Genomic DNA, 16,985 nt, shown 5'->3' on the forward strand with positions numbered 1-16,985 from the left:
GCGCACGTCCCAAGTGCGGACTTCTTCTGCAATGCTTGTATATAGTTATTGCTTAAATAAGGGTTATGTTATAGTTGCATCAGGGTTTATCTGATGCTCTGATTGTTCATACCGTTAACTGGGTAAAGTTATCACAAGTTATACGGTGTGATTGGTGTGGCTGGTATGAGTCTTACCCTGGATTCCCAAAATCCTTTCCTTGTACTGTCAGCTCTTCCGGGCACAGTTTCTCTGGCTGGGGTCTGGGGGAGGGATATAGAGGGAGGAGCCAGGGCACACCAGAATCTAGATTCTTTCTTGGGGTGCCCATGTCTCCTGCGGAGCCCGTCTATTCCCCATGGTCCTTACGGAGTCCCCAGCATCCACTACGGACTACGAGAAATAGATTTACCGGTAAGTAAAATCTTATTATTTCTGTATTTGAATTATTGGTGACAGTGTGGGATACCTGCTTCTCAGCTGAGCTGCCTGTCTGTTCAGCAGCGCGCAAGGAATTTCTAGCGCCAGCGTGGTGGGGTCCAGAGCTGCTGTGACCGGCTCTTCCTGTCTTGCAGCGGCTCTGGACAGTCAGTGCCTCGCGGGATAATGACGTGAAATCCCGCGAGGCTCTGACTGTCCAGAGCTGCTGCAACACAGGCAGGAAAGAGCTGGTCGCAGCGGCAATGGACCCCACCACGTCGGCGCTGGAAATCTTTTGTAGAAATCCTCAGCAGTGGCTGGTGTTAGAGGACAGCTGAGCTGCCGCAGAGGAAAAATTATTCTATGTTAATTGAAGCAGTGCAGCCGTGAGTCTGGGGGACAGACTGTGGGGGGGCCCTGGTCGACCGCCCCTGTCGCCCCTCCTATAATCCGGCCATGATGTGAGCTCAACAGAGGGTTTTCTCCAAACTCTAATGGTGTGTACACACAGAGCGATATGGCTCAGCAATTTTGACTGTCTAGTCAGAATCGCTAAGAAAGTTAGCACCTATTGCTCCGTGTGTACACAGCGAGCAATAGCAATGCGCGTCGCCGCCAGGTCGCTATCGCTGGGAAAAATAGACTGTGCCGACAAGTCAATTTTCACCATGTCGCGGAAAAAGTAAAAGCATCCCCCTATTTAAATGAGTTAGTCAAAATCGCCCATAGCCAAAATCGCTTGCACAAGTCAAAATCGCTGGTAAAGATATTCAAAACCGCCTACTGCCAGTTCAAGGTGAATCGCTCAGTCAAAATCGCTCATAGTCAAAATCGCTCCGTGTGTATGGACCTTAAAGGACTCACAACAGCCATAAGTATTGTTAATGACGAAAATAAAATACAGTAACAAAAAACAACAACAACAAAAATATAAGCTGTGGCAGTATCAGAGTGATGTTTGATGTCTACACAGGCTAGGACATGCACTGCCGAGGTGTACTTTATCATTATCTGATAATAACTCAATTTGGGTTGAAACATGCAAGGATATCTTCATTTTCAGATATGACAGACTGAGCAATGAAGTGGACATGAGTCACTTAGAACTAGAATGGACAGTGTTTTGTAGAACATGGAATCCCCACAGCATGACATCACTAATAGGCTAGAGTGTGCGGAGAGATAATCACTATCATGCTCAGGAATTTTAACGAAATTGTTTTCAACTGAAATCCACTATTGTGGATTAAAATACAAAAGTTTTAGGCAGGTGTGGGAAAAAAATGCTGCAAAGTAAGAATGCTTTCATAAATAAATGTGTTAATAGTTTATTTTTATCAATTAACAAAATGCAAAGTGAATAAATAGAAGAGAAATCTAAATCAAATCAATATTTGGTGTGACCTCCTGTTGCATTCAAAAGAGCATCAATTCTTCTAGGTACACTTGCACAAAATCAGGGATTTTGTAGGATTATAGTCAGGGGTATGTAGGTGGAAACACAGTCATTAACTGAAACAGAAACAGCTGTGTAGGAGGCGAGAAACTGGGCGAGAAACAGCCAAACTCTGCGACAAAGGTGAGGTTGTGGAAGACTGTTTCATATCACAGGTCATACACCATGGCAAGACTGAGCACAAGAACAAGACATAAGGTACTTTAGTTATGCTGCATTAACAAGGCCTCTCCCAGGCAATAATTTCAAAGCAGACCGGGGTTTCAAGATGTGCTGTTCAAGCACTTTTGAAGAAGCACAAAGAAATGGGCAACATTAAGGACCGTAGATACATCCAAGGAAACTTAGTGCATCAGAGGAAAGACACATCATGCTTAGATCCCTTGAAAATCGGAAGATGTCCATCAGTGCCATCAGCTCAGAACTGTCAGAAACCAGTGAAACCCAGGTATATCCATCTACTGTTTGGAGAAGTCTGTGCAGAAGTGGTATTCATTGATAAATTGCATCCAAAAAGCCATACCTTCGACGTGGAAACAAGGCCATGCGACTAAACTATGCACGAAAACATTGAAACTGGGGTGCACAAAAAGGAAGCAGGTGCTTTGGACTGATGAGTCAAAATTTTAAATATATAATATTATCGGTACAATAATGAGTGTCTGCAACAGTGAAGCATGGTGGAGGTTCCTTGCAAGTTTGGGGCTGCATTTCAGCAAATGGAGTTGGGGATTTGGTCAGGATTAATGGTGTACTCAATGCTAAGAAATACAGTCAGGTACTTATCCATCATGCCATACTATCAGGGAGGCGTCTGATTGACTCCAAATGTACTCTGCAGCAGGACAATGACCCCAAACATACAGCCAATGTCATTAAGAACTATCTTCAGCATAAAGAAGAACAAGGAGTGATGATATTGCCCTCACAGAGCCCTGATCTCAACATCATTGAGTCTGTCTGAGATTACATGAAGAGACAGAAGGATTTGAGCAAGCCTACATCCACAGAAGATATGTGGTTAGTTCTCCAAGATGTTTGAAACAACCTCCCTGCCAAGTTCCTTCAAAAACTGTGTGCAAGTGTAACTAGAAGAATTTAAGTTTTTTTGAAGGCAAAGGGTGTTCACACCAAACATTGATTTGTTTTAGATTTCTCTTTGTCTGTTCATTCACTTTGCATTTTGTTCATTGATAAAAATAACTATTAACACTTCTATTTTTAAAAGCATTCTTACTTTACAGGATTTTTCCCACACCTGCCTAAAACTTTTGCACAGTACTGTAAGAGGTGGCCTCTTCTTCATTTAAACTCAGCTGCTGCAAGTATGGCTAATGCTAGACGGTAACATAATCTGGCCGATCGGCTCTATATCATTGGATTGCCCAGATAATTGTGGTGTGTATGCAGGCGATCGATCCAAAAATATCGATCAGTTGGGCAAGCCGGACCGGCCAGCATGTCTGTCTGATGAAATATTTTCTAAGCTGGTAGTCAGCCGCATTAGACAGTGTATGCCCTACCATCGCCAACCGATGGACGGTTCCTTTGTTACGTCACATGGGAAAGGAACGGGGAAATGTGTCCTGCCCGGGGGCGGAGCACCGATATCATTTCTTTTAGGGTCTATGTACTAAGCCTTGCGGAAAATGGATGGAGATTAAGCATCAGCTCCTGTCATTTTTCAAAAAGCCTGTAACATGGCAGGTAGGAGCGGATTGGCTGGTATTTTATCTCCGTTCACTCTCTGTCTCCAAGGCTTAGTACATAGACCCCTTAATTTTTATGTGTATGCCCAGCATTAGTAATATTATGAATAGGGAAATTACCCATGTTTTTCATCAGATACACTTACATTTATTAGTCTGTACATTTCCTTTAGTAAAATGTATATTTTCTGACAAAAAAAAAGCAAAACGTCGACTTTCACATTTTTATGCTCCACCTTAATATTTTATCAGTTTAAAAATCAATAACTGACAGTTAAAGTTAGTACAACTTACTGTACCCCACAGAACTGTATGAGAATGTGCATCAGAGGTACAGTACAATGCTAAAAATCTTCACAAGTAAATGTTGCCTCTAGATCATTACAAAAACATCAGGACGAGCCCTTACAGTACCCCTGGTATGCTTCCATGCATAACACGCAGCTAATATACACGCTGAATGTGCTGTGATTCTACAGTCCAATCAATAGAAATATCCTAAAACAACAAGGAAAAGAATAACATCTTGTTGGCATGAAAGTAAAGAGAGAGCTGCTCTCAGGTGTTTGGGAGCAGAATAGTACTAGCGCCAGTAAGTGACAGATTGGAAACAGCAGGGATTGTTCCCACATCTGCAGAGCACGATGAAGGCACAGCTATCAGAGGCCATTCATGTCAGAGCTGTCATACTTTATTGGGTGGGAGGGGGAATAAAATGACACAATACAGTATCCTATAATAACAGGTATTTTACCAGTTCCTCTTATGTAGTTAATTCACTGTTATGAAAACAAAACAGAACTTTAAAACGCGCAGACCGACAACAAGGTACTTCAAAGCACAGCTAAGGTTTTAGCTGTTATTTCTACAACAAGTTTGGTACAGCTGTTGCTGCAGCTTTGTAAGACAGGTTTAAGGGGCAAGAGGAAGAGATCAGACACTTTGTGTAATATTTATCAAAAGTGTATAATCTTATCGGATTCCCAAATCGCAAGCACTGTCCCACACAGTTGGTCCTTTTGATTAAATTGTCCCTCTAAATACATATTTTTACATACATATTTTAACTGTTCCCTACCTATTTAGTTATTACTATTATTATACTTTATTTATATGGCACCACAAGGGATCCGCAGCGCCCATTACACAGTACATAATGAAATGAGCAAACAAGAAAACAGCATTAACAGTTCAAGAAAATATAGATCAAGTAGGGAAAACCAGGGTCAGTTGCCATCAAAGGGAGTATGGAGTATAAGATAGTGTAAGTAAGAAAAGGAAAGGCACATGAGGAAAGAAGGCCCTGCTCTTGTGAGCTTACAATCTAGAAGGTGAAGGGCTGACAGACCGGGGTGACACAGAAGGGGTAGACAGTGAGCATAGACAAGAGGGTTAGGAGGAGAGTTGGCTGTGTTTGGTGAAGAAGTGGGTCTTGAGATCCCGTTTGAAGTTTTGTAGAGAGGCGGAGAGGCGGATGGGGAGAGGTAGAGAATTCCAGAGATAGGGAGCAGCACGTGCAAAATCTTGTATGTAGGAGTGGGAGGAGGTAATCAGTTGGCATGAGAGACGGCTTGCATTAGCAGAGCGAAGGTGACGGGTGGGAATGTAAAGAGAGATAAGGTCAGAGATGTAAGAGGGAGAAGAGTGGGTGAGGGCTTTGTAGGTTAGTGTGAGAAGATTGATTTAGATTCTGAATGGGAAGGGTAGCCAGTGACGGTCCTGCAAGAGATGGGAGGTGGTTATAGTACGTTTGGTGAGGAAGATGAGACGGGCATCAGCATTGAGGATAGAGTGGAGTGGAGAGAGGCATTTTTCAGGTAAGCCAGATAGGAGGAGATTACAGTAGTCCAATAGTTGGCCAGTGACCGCGATTGTTCTACATCTGCTGCTAATGGTTAGTAATGTGGCACCCTGGGATGCATTCCACTGAACTAACCATAGAACAAATGGATCTATCCATTTTCTATATCAATGTGTGTGGCCAGCCCTTAGTTTTAAAAGATAAATAAATAATAGAAAGCGCTGGTAACCGTGTAAAAAAGGCTTTTTTTATTTTATTATATTCTATTTGTTCCTTTCTAAAATAAGATTTATATCTCATACATATTTTAATAAAATCTTAACATACAGGTTGCAATATTTAAAAACCATATATTCCAGTTTTATTTTATTTCATTTATCCAAGTTCAGAAATGCATTGATTTAGCAGATTTAATTATACTGGCATTTTCTGCTGAGCCTGGATAAATGACGTTACACTTGTTGCAATTTAGTCTTTACTAACTATTCACAGCTAAAACAGACACTATTCAACCACTTTAAAAAAAGGTAAAATGTATCCTCAATGTATTTATCAGGGAGACTGTCCACAGCTGTGTGATTAAAACACCTTATCATGAAGCGTTCTCAGTTGTTTAACCACTGTGAGTTCTAATCCATTGCCGGCAATTTATTAAACAGCTTGTGCTCAAATCATATTGATCAGTCCTTTTTGCGTACAGAAAAAAGTTCTCAATTGTCACTTATAATATAGCTCTCAGTGTAGTAAACAGCGCTCCAATGTAATTATAACATGGCCATATTTGGTGATTTTTAAGAAAATGGATATTACCATATCCGTCCTGGGAACCCTGGTCCGTACACTCCCGGCCCTTGTAGCAAAATTCCTTTTAGCGGGTCTTATCCGGAGGTCTGAAGCAGGTTCCACAGCCAAGGAGATATTGGAAATGTGTAGTATCCCTTGGTATCCACAGGTTATAAAACGCGTTTCTCCGCCTTTTTCCAATGATCGGCGGCTTCCTCAGTCAGTGATCCTTCTCCCTCTACCTGGACACCTTTTATTTCAAATTTTCGCGGCGCGCGCATGCGCCCAACCGCGTGTGTTCCAGGCCTCACTTTCGTTATGTGGTATATTCCGTCGGACCGCATCAGTCTCCCGGCTTTACCCACATTATCCACATCAATTATCAATCATAATTAGGGCTCTCCTCAGCCGCCCTGCATCTCAACATACGTTTTTATTTAGACATAGCAACAGAGAAAGTTTAATAGATTTAACCATTCTATCTCTCTCTATGTATATACATAGTATCATGCTACTACCGATATAAATCTATATATAAATACACTCTTTATTCTTGTTCTATCTCTTATCCTTATATATATGGAAACATATATAAGGCTAAGAGATAGAACAAGAATAAAGAGTGTATTTATATATAGATTTATATTGGTAGTAGCATGATACTATGTATATACATAGAGAGAGATAGAATGGTTAAATCTATTAAACTTTCTCTGTTGCTATGTCTAAATAAAAACGTATGTTGAGATGCAGGGCGGCTGAGGAGAGCCCTAATTATGATTGATAACTGATGTGGATAATGTGGGTAAAGCCGGGAGACTGATGCGGTCCGGCGGAATATACCACATAACGAAAGTGAGGCCTGGAACACACGCGGTTGGGCGCATGCGCGCGCCGCGAAAATTTGAAATAAAAGGTGTCCAGGTAGAGGGAGAAGGATCACTGACTGAGGAAGCCGCCGATCATTGGAAAAAGGCAGAGAAACGCGTTTTATAACCTGTGGATACCAAGGGATACTACACATTTCCAATATCTCCTTGGCTGTGGAACCTGCTTCAGACCTCCGGATAAGACCCGCTAAAAGGAATTTTGCTACCAGGACCGGGAATGTACGGACCAGGGTTCCCAGGACTGATATGGTAATATCCATTTTCTTAAAAATCACCAAACATGGCCATGTTATAATTACATTGGAGCGCTGTTTACTATACTGAGAGCTATATTATAAGTGACAATTGAGGACTTTTTTCTGTACGCAAAAAGGACTGATCAATATGATTTGAGCACAAGCTGTTTAATAATTGCCGGCAATGGATTAGAACTCACAGTGGTTAAACAACTGAGAACGCTTCATGCTAAGGTGTTTTAATCACACAGCTGTGGACAGTCTCCCTGATAAATACATTGAGGATACATTTTACCTTTTTTAAAGTGGTTGAATAGTGTCTGTTTTAGCTGTGAATAGTTAGTAAAGACTAAATTGCAACAAGTGTAACGTCATTTATCCAGGCTCAGCAGAAAATGCCAGTATAATTAAATCTGCTAAATCAATGCATTTCTGAACTTGGATAAATGAAATAAAATAAAACTGGAATATATGGTTTTTAAATATTGCAACCTGTATGTTAAGATTTTATTAAAATATGTATGAGATATAAATCTTATTTTAGAAAGGAACAAATAGAATATAATAAAATAAAAAAAGCCTTTTTTACACGGTTACCAGCGCTTTCTATTATTTATTTATCTTTTATTCTGGTTTATGGGCTGAGTATTCCCTAATTGAAAGCTGCGGCAACTGTGTTGGTATTTGGTTGGCGCCAGGAAATTTTCATTGTTTATTCCTTAGTTTTAATGTGGTTAAATTCTAGTTGCTGAAATATACAAAATCCCTGGGTGGTTTCAGGGTTCCATACTACTGTTACAGCAAATAGATCAGCAAATGACATAATCAGAGAATGTAATTAAAATCATTGACACTTTATAAAAGTAATTTTCTTGCATTTCCATAACTTCAAAATATTTAACTCCTAAAATGTGTGCTTCATATTACAAAACTATTTAGTAGTGCATAGAAGCATAACCTATGTACACAGATTGCAGTTTTTACAAAAGGACACTTTAATCTCTGTTGAAATAAGAAGCATATGCATGTTGTATCATTATTATCATTTTATAAGTTATTGCAAAGACAAACAAGAAAGGTAACTAATGCGGACATTACAGTGATGTGATATGCTTTATAAAGTAAGTTCCAATATTATTTAAGTGACAGATATACTATAATAGGATTTTAATACCTACCAGTAAATCCTTTTCTCTTAGTCCGTAGAGGATGCTGGGGACTCCAAAAGGACCATGGGGTATAGACGGGAACCGCAGGAGACATGGGCACACTATAAGACTTTGAATGGGTGTGAACTGGCTCCTCCCTCTATGCCCCTCCTCCAGACTTCAGTTAGAGAACTGTGCCCAGGGAGACGGACATTTCGAGGAAAGAATTTATTGTTTAAACACGGTGAGTGTCATATCAGCTCACACCTTGAACATGCCGCAGAACGTGGCATTCAATAGAACACCAGCCGACGGCATGAAAAACCATACAGCAATATGCTGACTGAAATGTAACACAACCTGTGTGTAAACACGACCAATAATAACATACCGCCTGCCATGGCAGGAATAACGTCAGCAACAGACTGACTGAAAAGAAACACCACATGAGCGTAACCATAACCAATAACTGCAGATACAGTACGCACTGGGACGGGCGCCCAGCATCCTCTACGGACTAAGAGAAAAGGATTTACCGGTAGGTATTAAAATCCTATTTTCTCATACGTCCTAGAGGATGCTGGGGACTCCAAAAGGACCATGGGGTTTATACCTAAGCTCCAGACCGGGCAGGAGAGTGCGGATGACTCTGCAGCACCGATTGAGCAAACATGAGGTCCTCATCAGCCAGGGTATCAAACTTGTAGAACTTTGCAAAGTGTTTGAACCCAACCAAGTAGCTGCTCGGCAAAGTTGAACCGCCGAGACTCCTCGGGCATCCGCCCAAGAAGAGCCCACCTTCCTGGTAGAATGGGCCTTCACCGAGTTCGGTAACGGCAATCCAGCCGTAGAAAGAGCATGCCAAATCGTATCACAGATCCAGCGTGTAACAGTCTGCTTAGAAGCAGGTGCCCCAATTTTGTTGGGAGCATACAGGATAAAGAGAGCCTCTGATTCTGAGCCGTTCTGGCGATACAAATATTCAAAGCTCTGACTACATCGAGAGACTTCGAATCAGCCAAGGCTTAAGTAGCCACAGGTACCACAATAGGCTGGTTCCTGTGAAACGCGGAAACCACTTTTGGCAGAAATTGTTGCCAAGTTCTAAATTCTATCCACCTGGAAGATCAAATAGGGGCTCTTGTGAGACAAAGCCGCTAATTCCAACACCCGCCTTGCAAGTGAGAAATGTTAACTCAACCTCTCGTAAAGGTTCCAACCAGTGTGACATAAGAAACTGCAACACCACGTTAAGGTCCCATGGTGCCACTGGGGGCACAAATGGAGGTTTGATGTGTGGCCCTCCTTTCACGAAAGTCTGAACTTCTGGAAAGGCGGCCAATTCTTTTTGAAAGAAAATTTATAAGAAAATTGATAAGGACGAAATCTGCACTTTAATGGAGCCTAACTTTAGACCTGCATCCACCTTTGCTTGCAAAAAATGGAGAAAACGACCCAGCTGAAATTCTTCCATAGGAGTCTTCTTGGATTCACACCAAGACACATACTTCCTCCAAATACGGTGGTAAAGCTTCGCCGTTACTCCTTTCCTAGCCTGAAGCAATGTGGGAATGACTTCACCGGAAATACCCTTTCGGGCTAGGATATGGCGTTCAACCGCCATGACGTCAAACGCAGCCGCAGTAAGTCTTGATACATGCCCGGTCCTTGCTTGAACAGGTCCTCTCGTAGAGGAAGAGGCCAGGGATCTTCTATGAGTAAGTCTTGAAGATCTGGATACCAGGCCCTCCTTGGCTAGACCGGAACAAAGAGGAACGCCTGACTTTTGTTCTTCTTATGCTTATCACCTTCGGAAAGAGTGAAAGTGGAGGGAACACATAGACCAACTGAAATATCCATGGTATCACGAGGGAGTCCACTGCTATTGCCTGAGTGTCCCTTGACCTGGAACAATATCCTTGAAGTTTCTTGTTGAGGCGAGAGGCCATCATGTCTAATTGAGGAATTCCCCAAAGACTTGTCACTTTTGTGAAAACTTCTTGATGAAGACCCCCCTCTCCTGGATGGAGATCGTGTCTGCTGAGGAAGTCTATTTCTCCGTTGTCTACACCCGGAACGAAGACCGCTAATAGAGCGTTCACATGCCTTTCCGCCCAGCAGGAAAATTTTTGCGGCTTCTGCCCTTGCCACTTTGCTCCTCGTTCCGCGCTAGCAGCTTACTTACGCCACTGCTGTTAAGTCCGACTGCATTAAGACGGGCAGATCATGAAGAATATGTTCTGTTGTAAATAGCTCTTAATTCAAGAATGCTTATTGCAGACAAGCTTCCCGGCTTGACCTCTTCCCCTGGAAATTCCTCCCCTGGATAGACTGCTCCCCAGCCTCGGAGACTTGAATCCATGGACACCAGGATCTAATCCTGGATCCCGAACCTTCGTCCCTCTAGGAGGTGAGAACTGTGAAGTCACCACAGGAGAAATATCCTGGTCCTGGAAAATAGGATTATTTTCCGATGCATGTGCAGGTAATACCCGGACCACATGTCCAACTGGTCCCGCAAAAAACACGCTGGCATTGGTCCTTCTCACCGAATGGCCTCATAGGCCGCAACCATCTTCTTCATCAACGGAACTTATTGATGGGTTTACACTGTTGCAAACCTGACCGGACTTTGGATCCTCAAATCTCTTTCCACAGGAAAAAACACACTCAACAATTCAGTATCTAATCTTATTCCCAACTCCGACATCTGCCCCATTGGGATCAACAGTGATTCTCTGTGTTGAAGAACTGTCAGAGAGAAATAACGATTCGTACCACTTGTTTCTAGACCTCGCCGTAAGCAGGAGAGCGTCCCAGTACAGAATAATAATGGCTCTTACTATTGAAAGCAAACCATCATACTGCCTTCACCCCGGTGAAATGCCAATGCCAATCCTGAATAGCAAACCCAGGTAAGCTTAATGCGGATGAAACCGCATTTAAACCCTCTTTCCTCTTTTACAGGCTGGAGATCCCTGCCCTGAGAGATTCCATCTTGCCGTTCAACTTCCTAAGTAGAAATCCTTTTGGGATTGGTCTGACCGAGCTGTCCGGGCTCAGAAGCACGAAAAAGCTTGAATAACAGCTTTTTTTTTTTTTTTTTGTGACAGGGACCGCCGGACCATGTCCTGATCCTGAACCAACTCTTGTATGGTGTCGCATACTACCTCCCCGTCCAGAGGAGAATCGGCACGATCTATTTGAAAAATCAGTGAGGGGAATCATCTGGAAAACTCGAGTATGTCCCCTTTTGGACTCTATTCTTAAGTCACTGTGTCAAGTCCATTCCAGGACTAACTGAACAGTATTGGACGAGTTACCACCGGTGTGGGCTCCAGCAAGATAGACCCAGTGACCTGCGGTGGATGTGGTAGAAACAGAGGACGATATCTGGTTCTGCGAAGTTGAAAAGGCTGCAGACCTCTTACCTTTTCACCTCCCTCTACCTACAAAGAAGGGGAATAAAAACGGTATCCAACCGGTCAAAATGACTGCAACCCACAAAAAATGCGTCACCAACCGTTGTGATGGAACATAGCACAAGAAGGTAGACTTACCAGTGGTATCTGCCGAGATCAACTTAACCAAGCCATTCCCAAACCAGATTATTCCTTCATAGGGAAGATACTCCAGGATTTCTCGGAGTCAGTGCATACCTCTTGTAGTCGCACGGCAGCAAGCTGCAATGTTCTAGATAAGACCCAAGGAAAATCCCCAGGGTAATTATATCGGATAACAAGGTAACCGACCATTTCTGAATACAAGCACTCCCCCATACGTATGTAATGCAAATATCATCAAAGCATATAATTAAAATATCACTTAGCTTCCTGTATACGATCCTTTGTGACAGGGCCCTGTGCAGACCAGGGGTTGACTTTCACTTTATTCTATCCACGGCGGGAAAAGAATAAACACTCGGACTCCTCGTGAGGATTCGAGACCATCTTGTCACGGCTGACCTAGAGCTTCATTAACAGAGCGACCAGCACATGAGAAGGAATAACTTTACTTCAGCATTCATAATAAATTGTAATACAAATATACACATTTAAATACACATATATACACATATATCTTTATATACATCTCATATATATATATATATATATATATATATATAAAATCTGTCAGGAACAGCAGGGTCCCTAGGGACATTACTGTGTTCTGAATGTGTATGGACATTTACTGAATGCCAAAGATCTGGATCTAAACAGGAAACATTATGGCCGACATAAAACATAGTATTCGTGTCGACAACAGGGAGTAGTAACTGGGCAAAATAACATTTTTGTGACCCCGAGGGGTCTGAGGGAAATATATACCTAATTTCACTAACACGTCCCCACAAATACTACCACGTCTGTGCTCGAGCTACAGCTCAATGCAAACGTACCATATATATATATATATATATATATATATATATATATACATACAGGTATAGGTTTTTTATATTATTTTACACCCAGTCATAATAGTTGGTGCCGACAGGGTCACCCACATACGTCTGTGTCCCCCAAACATTGTTTACTTTGGAAAAGCTTACAACTACTGACATGTTGACACTTAATCTCATGAATCAAGTACCATCTGGAGTCGGCAATGCCGACAGAGGATTTCCATATCTGTTTGTGGTAGAGCACTCACACATGTCGACACACGTGTACTTAACACCCACCAACATTGCTAAAATGGGCAGATTTCTGACAGGGAAAACACAAACTTTAACCAACTCATTGTACACACGCTCATTATATATACATATATATATATATATAGTGCTTCATGGTTGAACCTATATTGCACTAAAATAACTGTGCCCCCCCTTTATATTAAACGGTTAGGTGTTTAACAGTGTTTTGGCGGACCCAGCATCTCTGTGAGGAGAAAATGGCGCTGTATAGAGTTGTGAGGGCTAAGCCATGCCCCCTTCTCGGCGCGCTTCAGTCCCGCTATTATTTTACATTTTTGTACTGGCGAGGGTCCGTATACAGTGCCTGTGCACTGTATACATCTCTGCCAGGCTTTACTTATGAGGTATATTGCTGCCCAGGACGCCCCCTGCGCCCTGCACCCTTGTAGTGCCGCTTGTGTGTGTGGGAGCAATGGCGCGCAGCGCGACCGCTGCGCGGTACCTCCGAGACTCTGAAGTCTTCTGCCGTCACTGAAGTCTTCTGTTCTTCCTATACTCACCCGGCTTCTTTCTTCTGGCTCTGTGAGGGGGGTGACGGCGAGGCTACGGGAACGAGCAGCTAGGCGAACCAAGTGATCAGACCCTCTGGAGCTAATGGTGTCCAGTAGCCTAAGAAGCAGATCCCTTGAACGCAGCAGAAATAGGTCTGCTTCTCTCCCCTCACTCCCACGATGCAGGAAGCCTGTAGCCAACAGGTCTCCCTGAAAATAATAAACCTAACAAAGTCTTTTCAGAGAAACTCAGGAGAGCTCCCCTAATGTGTGTCCAGTCTCTCTGGGCACAGAGTCTAACTGAAGTATGGAGGAGGGGTATAGAGGGATGAGCCAGTTCACACCCATTCAAAGTCTTATAGTGTGCCCATGTCTCCTGCGGATCCCGTCTATACCCCATGGTCCTTTTGGAGTCCCCAGCATCCTCTGGGACGTATGAGAAAAATAAAGCGCAGTGAGTTGCTCTATTGCTGGCAGGAATAGATATCCCTATAGGAAAGCAGATCTTCTAGGATTAGAGAGGTCAGAACAGTTAAGGGGCTATTCCCATTATCTAAGCATGATTTGCTTTAGAAAACCTCCAAGACAAGAAAATAATCCAGATTTTTTGGGAATATTAGAATACAATCACAATATAATGATTACCTTTATCTCCAAGAGTTCTAAAAAGTCTGGATGACCCCTTCCATACTGGAGGTGTGTCTAAGAGAATCTGATTCAAGTCCTGTAAAAGAGAAACACACTTAACATAAGAGTAATCATTAATAAGTGACTGTCTGGGCCTGAGTTGCATAAAGCAGCGTTTACTGGCGGTCACCTGTCTGCAACTTTATGCAAACAACCTCCTTCCCTTGTATACTGTACACCTCTGCAGCTAAATGTGTAAGGACTGAGCCGCCCACTTTCAGCATAATACGGATTGATGCATACTTATACTCCACCATTGGACGCACCATTGAAATGTGCATTAGCCCTATGGCAGTTGCAGTTTCTCCATCTGACTATGGCCTCCTATGCTTGCTTCTGTGAATGCAGCCACTTGCAATGACACAACTGTGACACTCTATGACACGCCCATTTCTGCATTTATTTCTAGCCACTTCCAAGTCACCGCCTACAATCAGCCATCACTTTTCCACGACTCTTCTGATCCTGTCTGTATAAATCGCAGCAGCACTTTTGTGCGTAAGCTGTGTGTAACGCATATGACATAGGACTTTTCAGAAATATTGCATATGCACAGTTACACAAGAAAATACTCAACTACGTGTTGCATGTGGCTCTGAATGACACTAGAGACATACACCTCAGCTACTTCTCTCTAAGGGGTAAATGCAATTGCGGTCAAATTCCCGAAATTGTCGAAGAACTGGACTTTTTCGCCCCCCAAAAAAATTTGACAATGCAATTCAGTACTTTCCGTCAAAAAAACGGACTTTCAAAATTCGACTTTTTGAAATTCGACATTTGTCAAATTCGACATTTCTGCAATGGTACAAATGCGTCAATTCGCCAAAAGTATATTTAATTGAAGTTTGGAAATTCGACAACAGTGCTTTTAGACAGTAAATTCGTCATTTTCAATCCGCCACACTTTGGTGGCGGAATCTAATAAAAAAAATTTAAAACATGTTTTTTTTGGTGTTTTTTTTATTGGTAATAGCATATCTATTTATATTAGAAGGGATTAGGGACTTGGTTTGTCTATTTTGGAGGCACAAATATTATTTATATATTTAAAAAAAAAAAAAAAATATATATATATATATATATATATATATATAGATATATATAGATATTTTTTTTTTTTTAATGGAATGGTAAAAACCCGAAAAAAAATGGCGTGGGGTCCCCCCTCCTAAGCATAACCAGCCTCGGGCTCTTCGAGCCGGTCCTGGTTCTAAAAATCCGGGGGGAAAACTGACAGGGGATCCCCCGTATTTTGAAAACCAGCACCGGGCTCTGCGCCTGGTGCTGGTGCAAAAAATACGGGGGACAAAAAGAGTAGGGGTCCCCCGTATTTTTTACACCAGCATCGGGCTCCACTAGCTGGACAGATAATGCTACAGCCGGGGGTCACTTTTATACAGCGCCCTGCAGCCGTGGCATTAAATATCCAACTAGTCACCCCTGGCCGGGGTACCCTGGGGGAGTGGGGACCCCTTCAATCAAGGGCCCCCCCCCCAGCCACCCAAGGGCCAGGGGTGAAGCCTGAGGCTGTCCCCCCCCATCCAAGGGCTGCGGATGGGGGGCTGATAGCCTTGAGAAAAGTGTAAGAATATTGTTTTTTCCAGTAGTACTACAAGTCCCAGCAAGCCTCCCCCGCAAGCTGGTACTTGGAGAACCACAAGTACCAGCATGCGGGAGAAAAATGGGCCCGCTGGTACCTGTAGTTCTACTGGAAAAAAATAAGAATTTACTTACCGATAATTCTATTTCTCGTAGTCCGTAGTGGATGCTGGGGACTCCGTCAGGACCATGGGGAATAGCGGCTCCGCAGGAGACAGGGCACAAAAATAAAAGCTTTAGGACTAGGTGGTGTGCACTGGCTCCTCCCCCTATGACCCTCCTCCAAGCCTCAGTTAGGTACTGTGCCCGGACGAGCGTACACAATAAGGAAGGATCTTGAATCCCGGGTAAGACTCATACCAGCCACACCAATCACACCGTACAACCTGTGATTTGAACCCAGTTAACAGTATGATAACAACGAAGGAGCCTCTGAAAAGATGGCCCACAACAATAATAACCCGATTTTTGTAACAATAATTATGTACAAGTAATGCAGACAATCCGCACTTGGGATGGGCGCCCAGCATCCACTACGGACTATGAGAAATAGATTTATCGGTAAGTAAAATCTTATTTTCTCTAACGTCCTAGTGGATGCTGGGGACTCCGTCAGGACCATGGGGATTATACCAAAGCTCCCAAACGGGCGGGAGAGTGCGGATGACTCTGCAGCACCGAATGAGAGAACTCCAGGTCCTCCTCAGCCAGGATATCAAATTTGTAGAATTTTACAAACGTGTTCCCGCCTGACCACGTAGCTGCTCGGCAAAGTTGTAAAGCCGAGACCCCTCGGGCAGCCGCCCAAGATGAGCCCACCTTCCTTGTGGAATGGGCATTTACAGATTTTGGCTGTGGCAGGCCTGCCACAGAATGTGCAAGTTGAATTGTACTACAAATCCAACGAGCAATAGTCTGCTTAGAAGCAGGAGCACCCAGTTTTTTGGGTGCATACAATATAAACAGCAAGTCAGACTTTCTGACTCCAGCCGTCCTGGAATTATATATATATATATATATATATATATTTATTTTCAGGGCCCTGACAACGTCTAGCAACCTGGAGTCCTCCAAGTCCCTAGTA

General features: G+C 42.9%; 1 protein-coding gene across 10 annotated transcripts in view; it reads right to left on the reverse strand.

The window, feature by feature from the left end:
• MICU3 (mitochondrial calcium uptake family member 3) overlaps window positions 1–16,985 on the reverse strand; it is a 284,701-nt gene that overhangs the window by 144,689 nt on the left and 123,027 nt on the right. For all 10 annotated transcript variants that reach the window (XM_063920856.1, XM_063920855.1, XM_063920852.1 and 7 more), the window contains exon 4: window positions 14,258–14,336. In XM_063920856.1, the coding sequence (XP_063776926.1) occupies window positions 14,258–14,336 (79 nt within the window). The remainder of the gene's footprint in view (window positions 1–14,257; window positions 14,337–16,985) is intronic.

The sequence above is a fragment of the Pseudophryne corroboree genome, chromosome 1 (assembly GCF_028390025.1).
Source record: "Pseudophryne corroboree isolate aPseCor3 chromosome 1, aPseCor3.hap2, whole genome shotgun sequence".
In the NCBI taxonomy this organism is placed as follows: Eukaryota; Metazoa; Chordata; class Amphibia; order Anura; family Myobatrachidae; genus Pseudophryne; species Pseudophryne corroboree.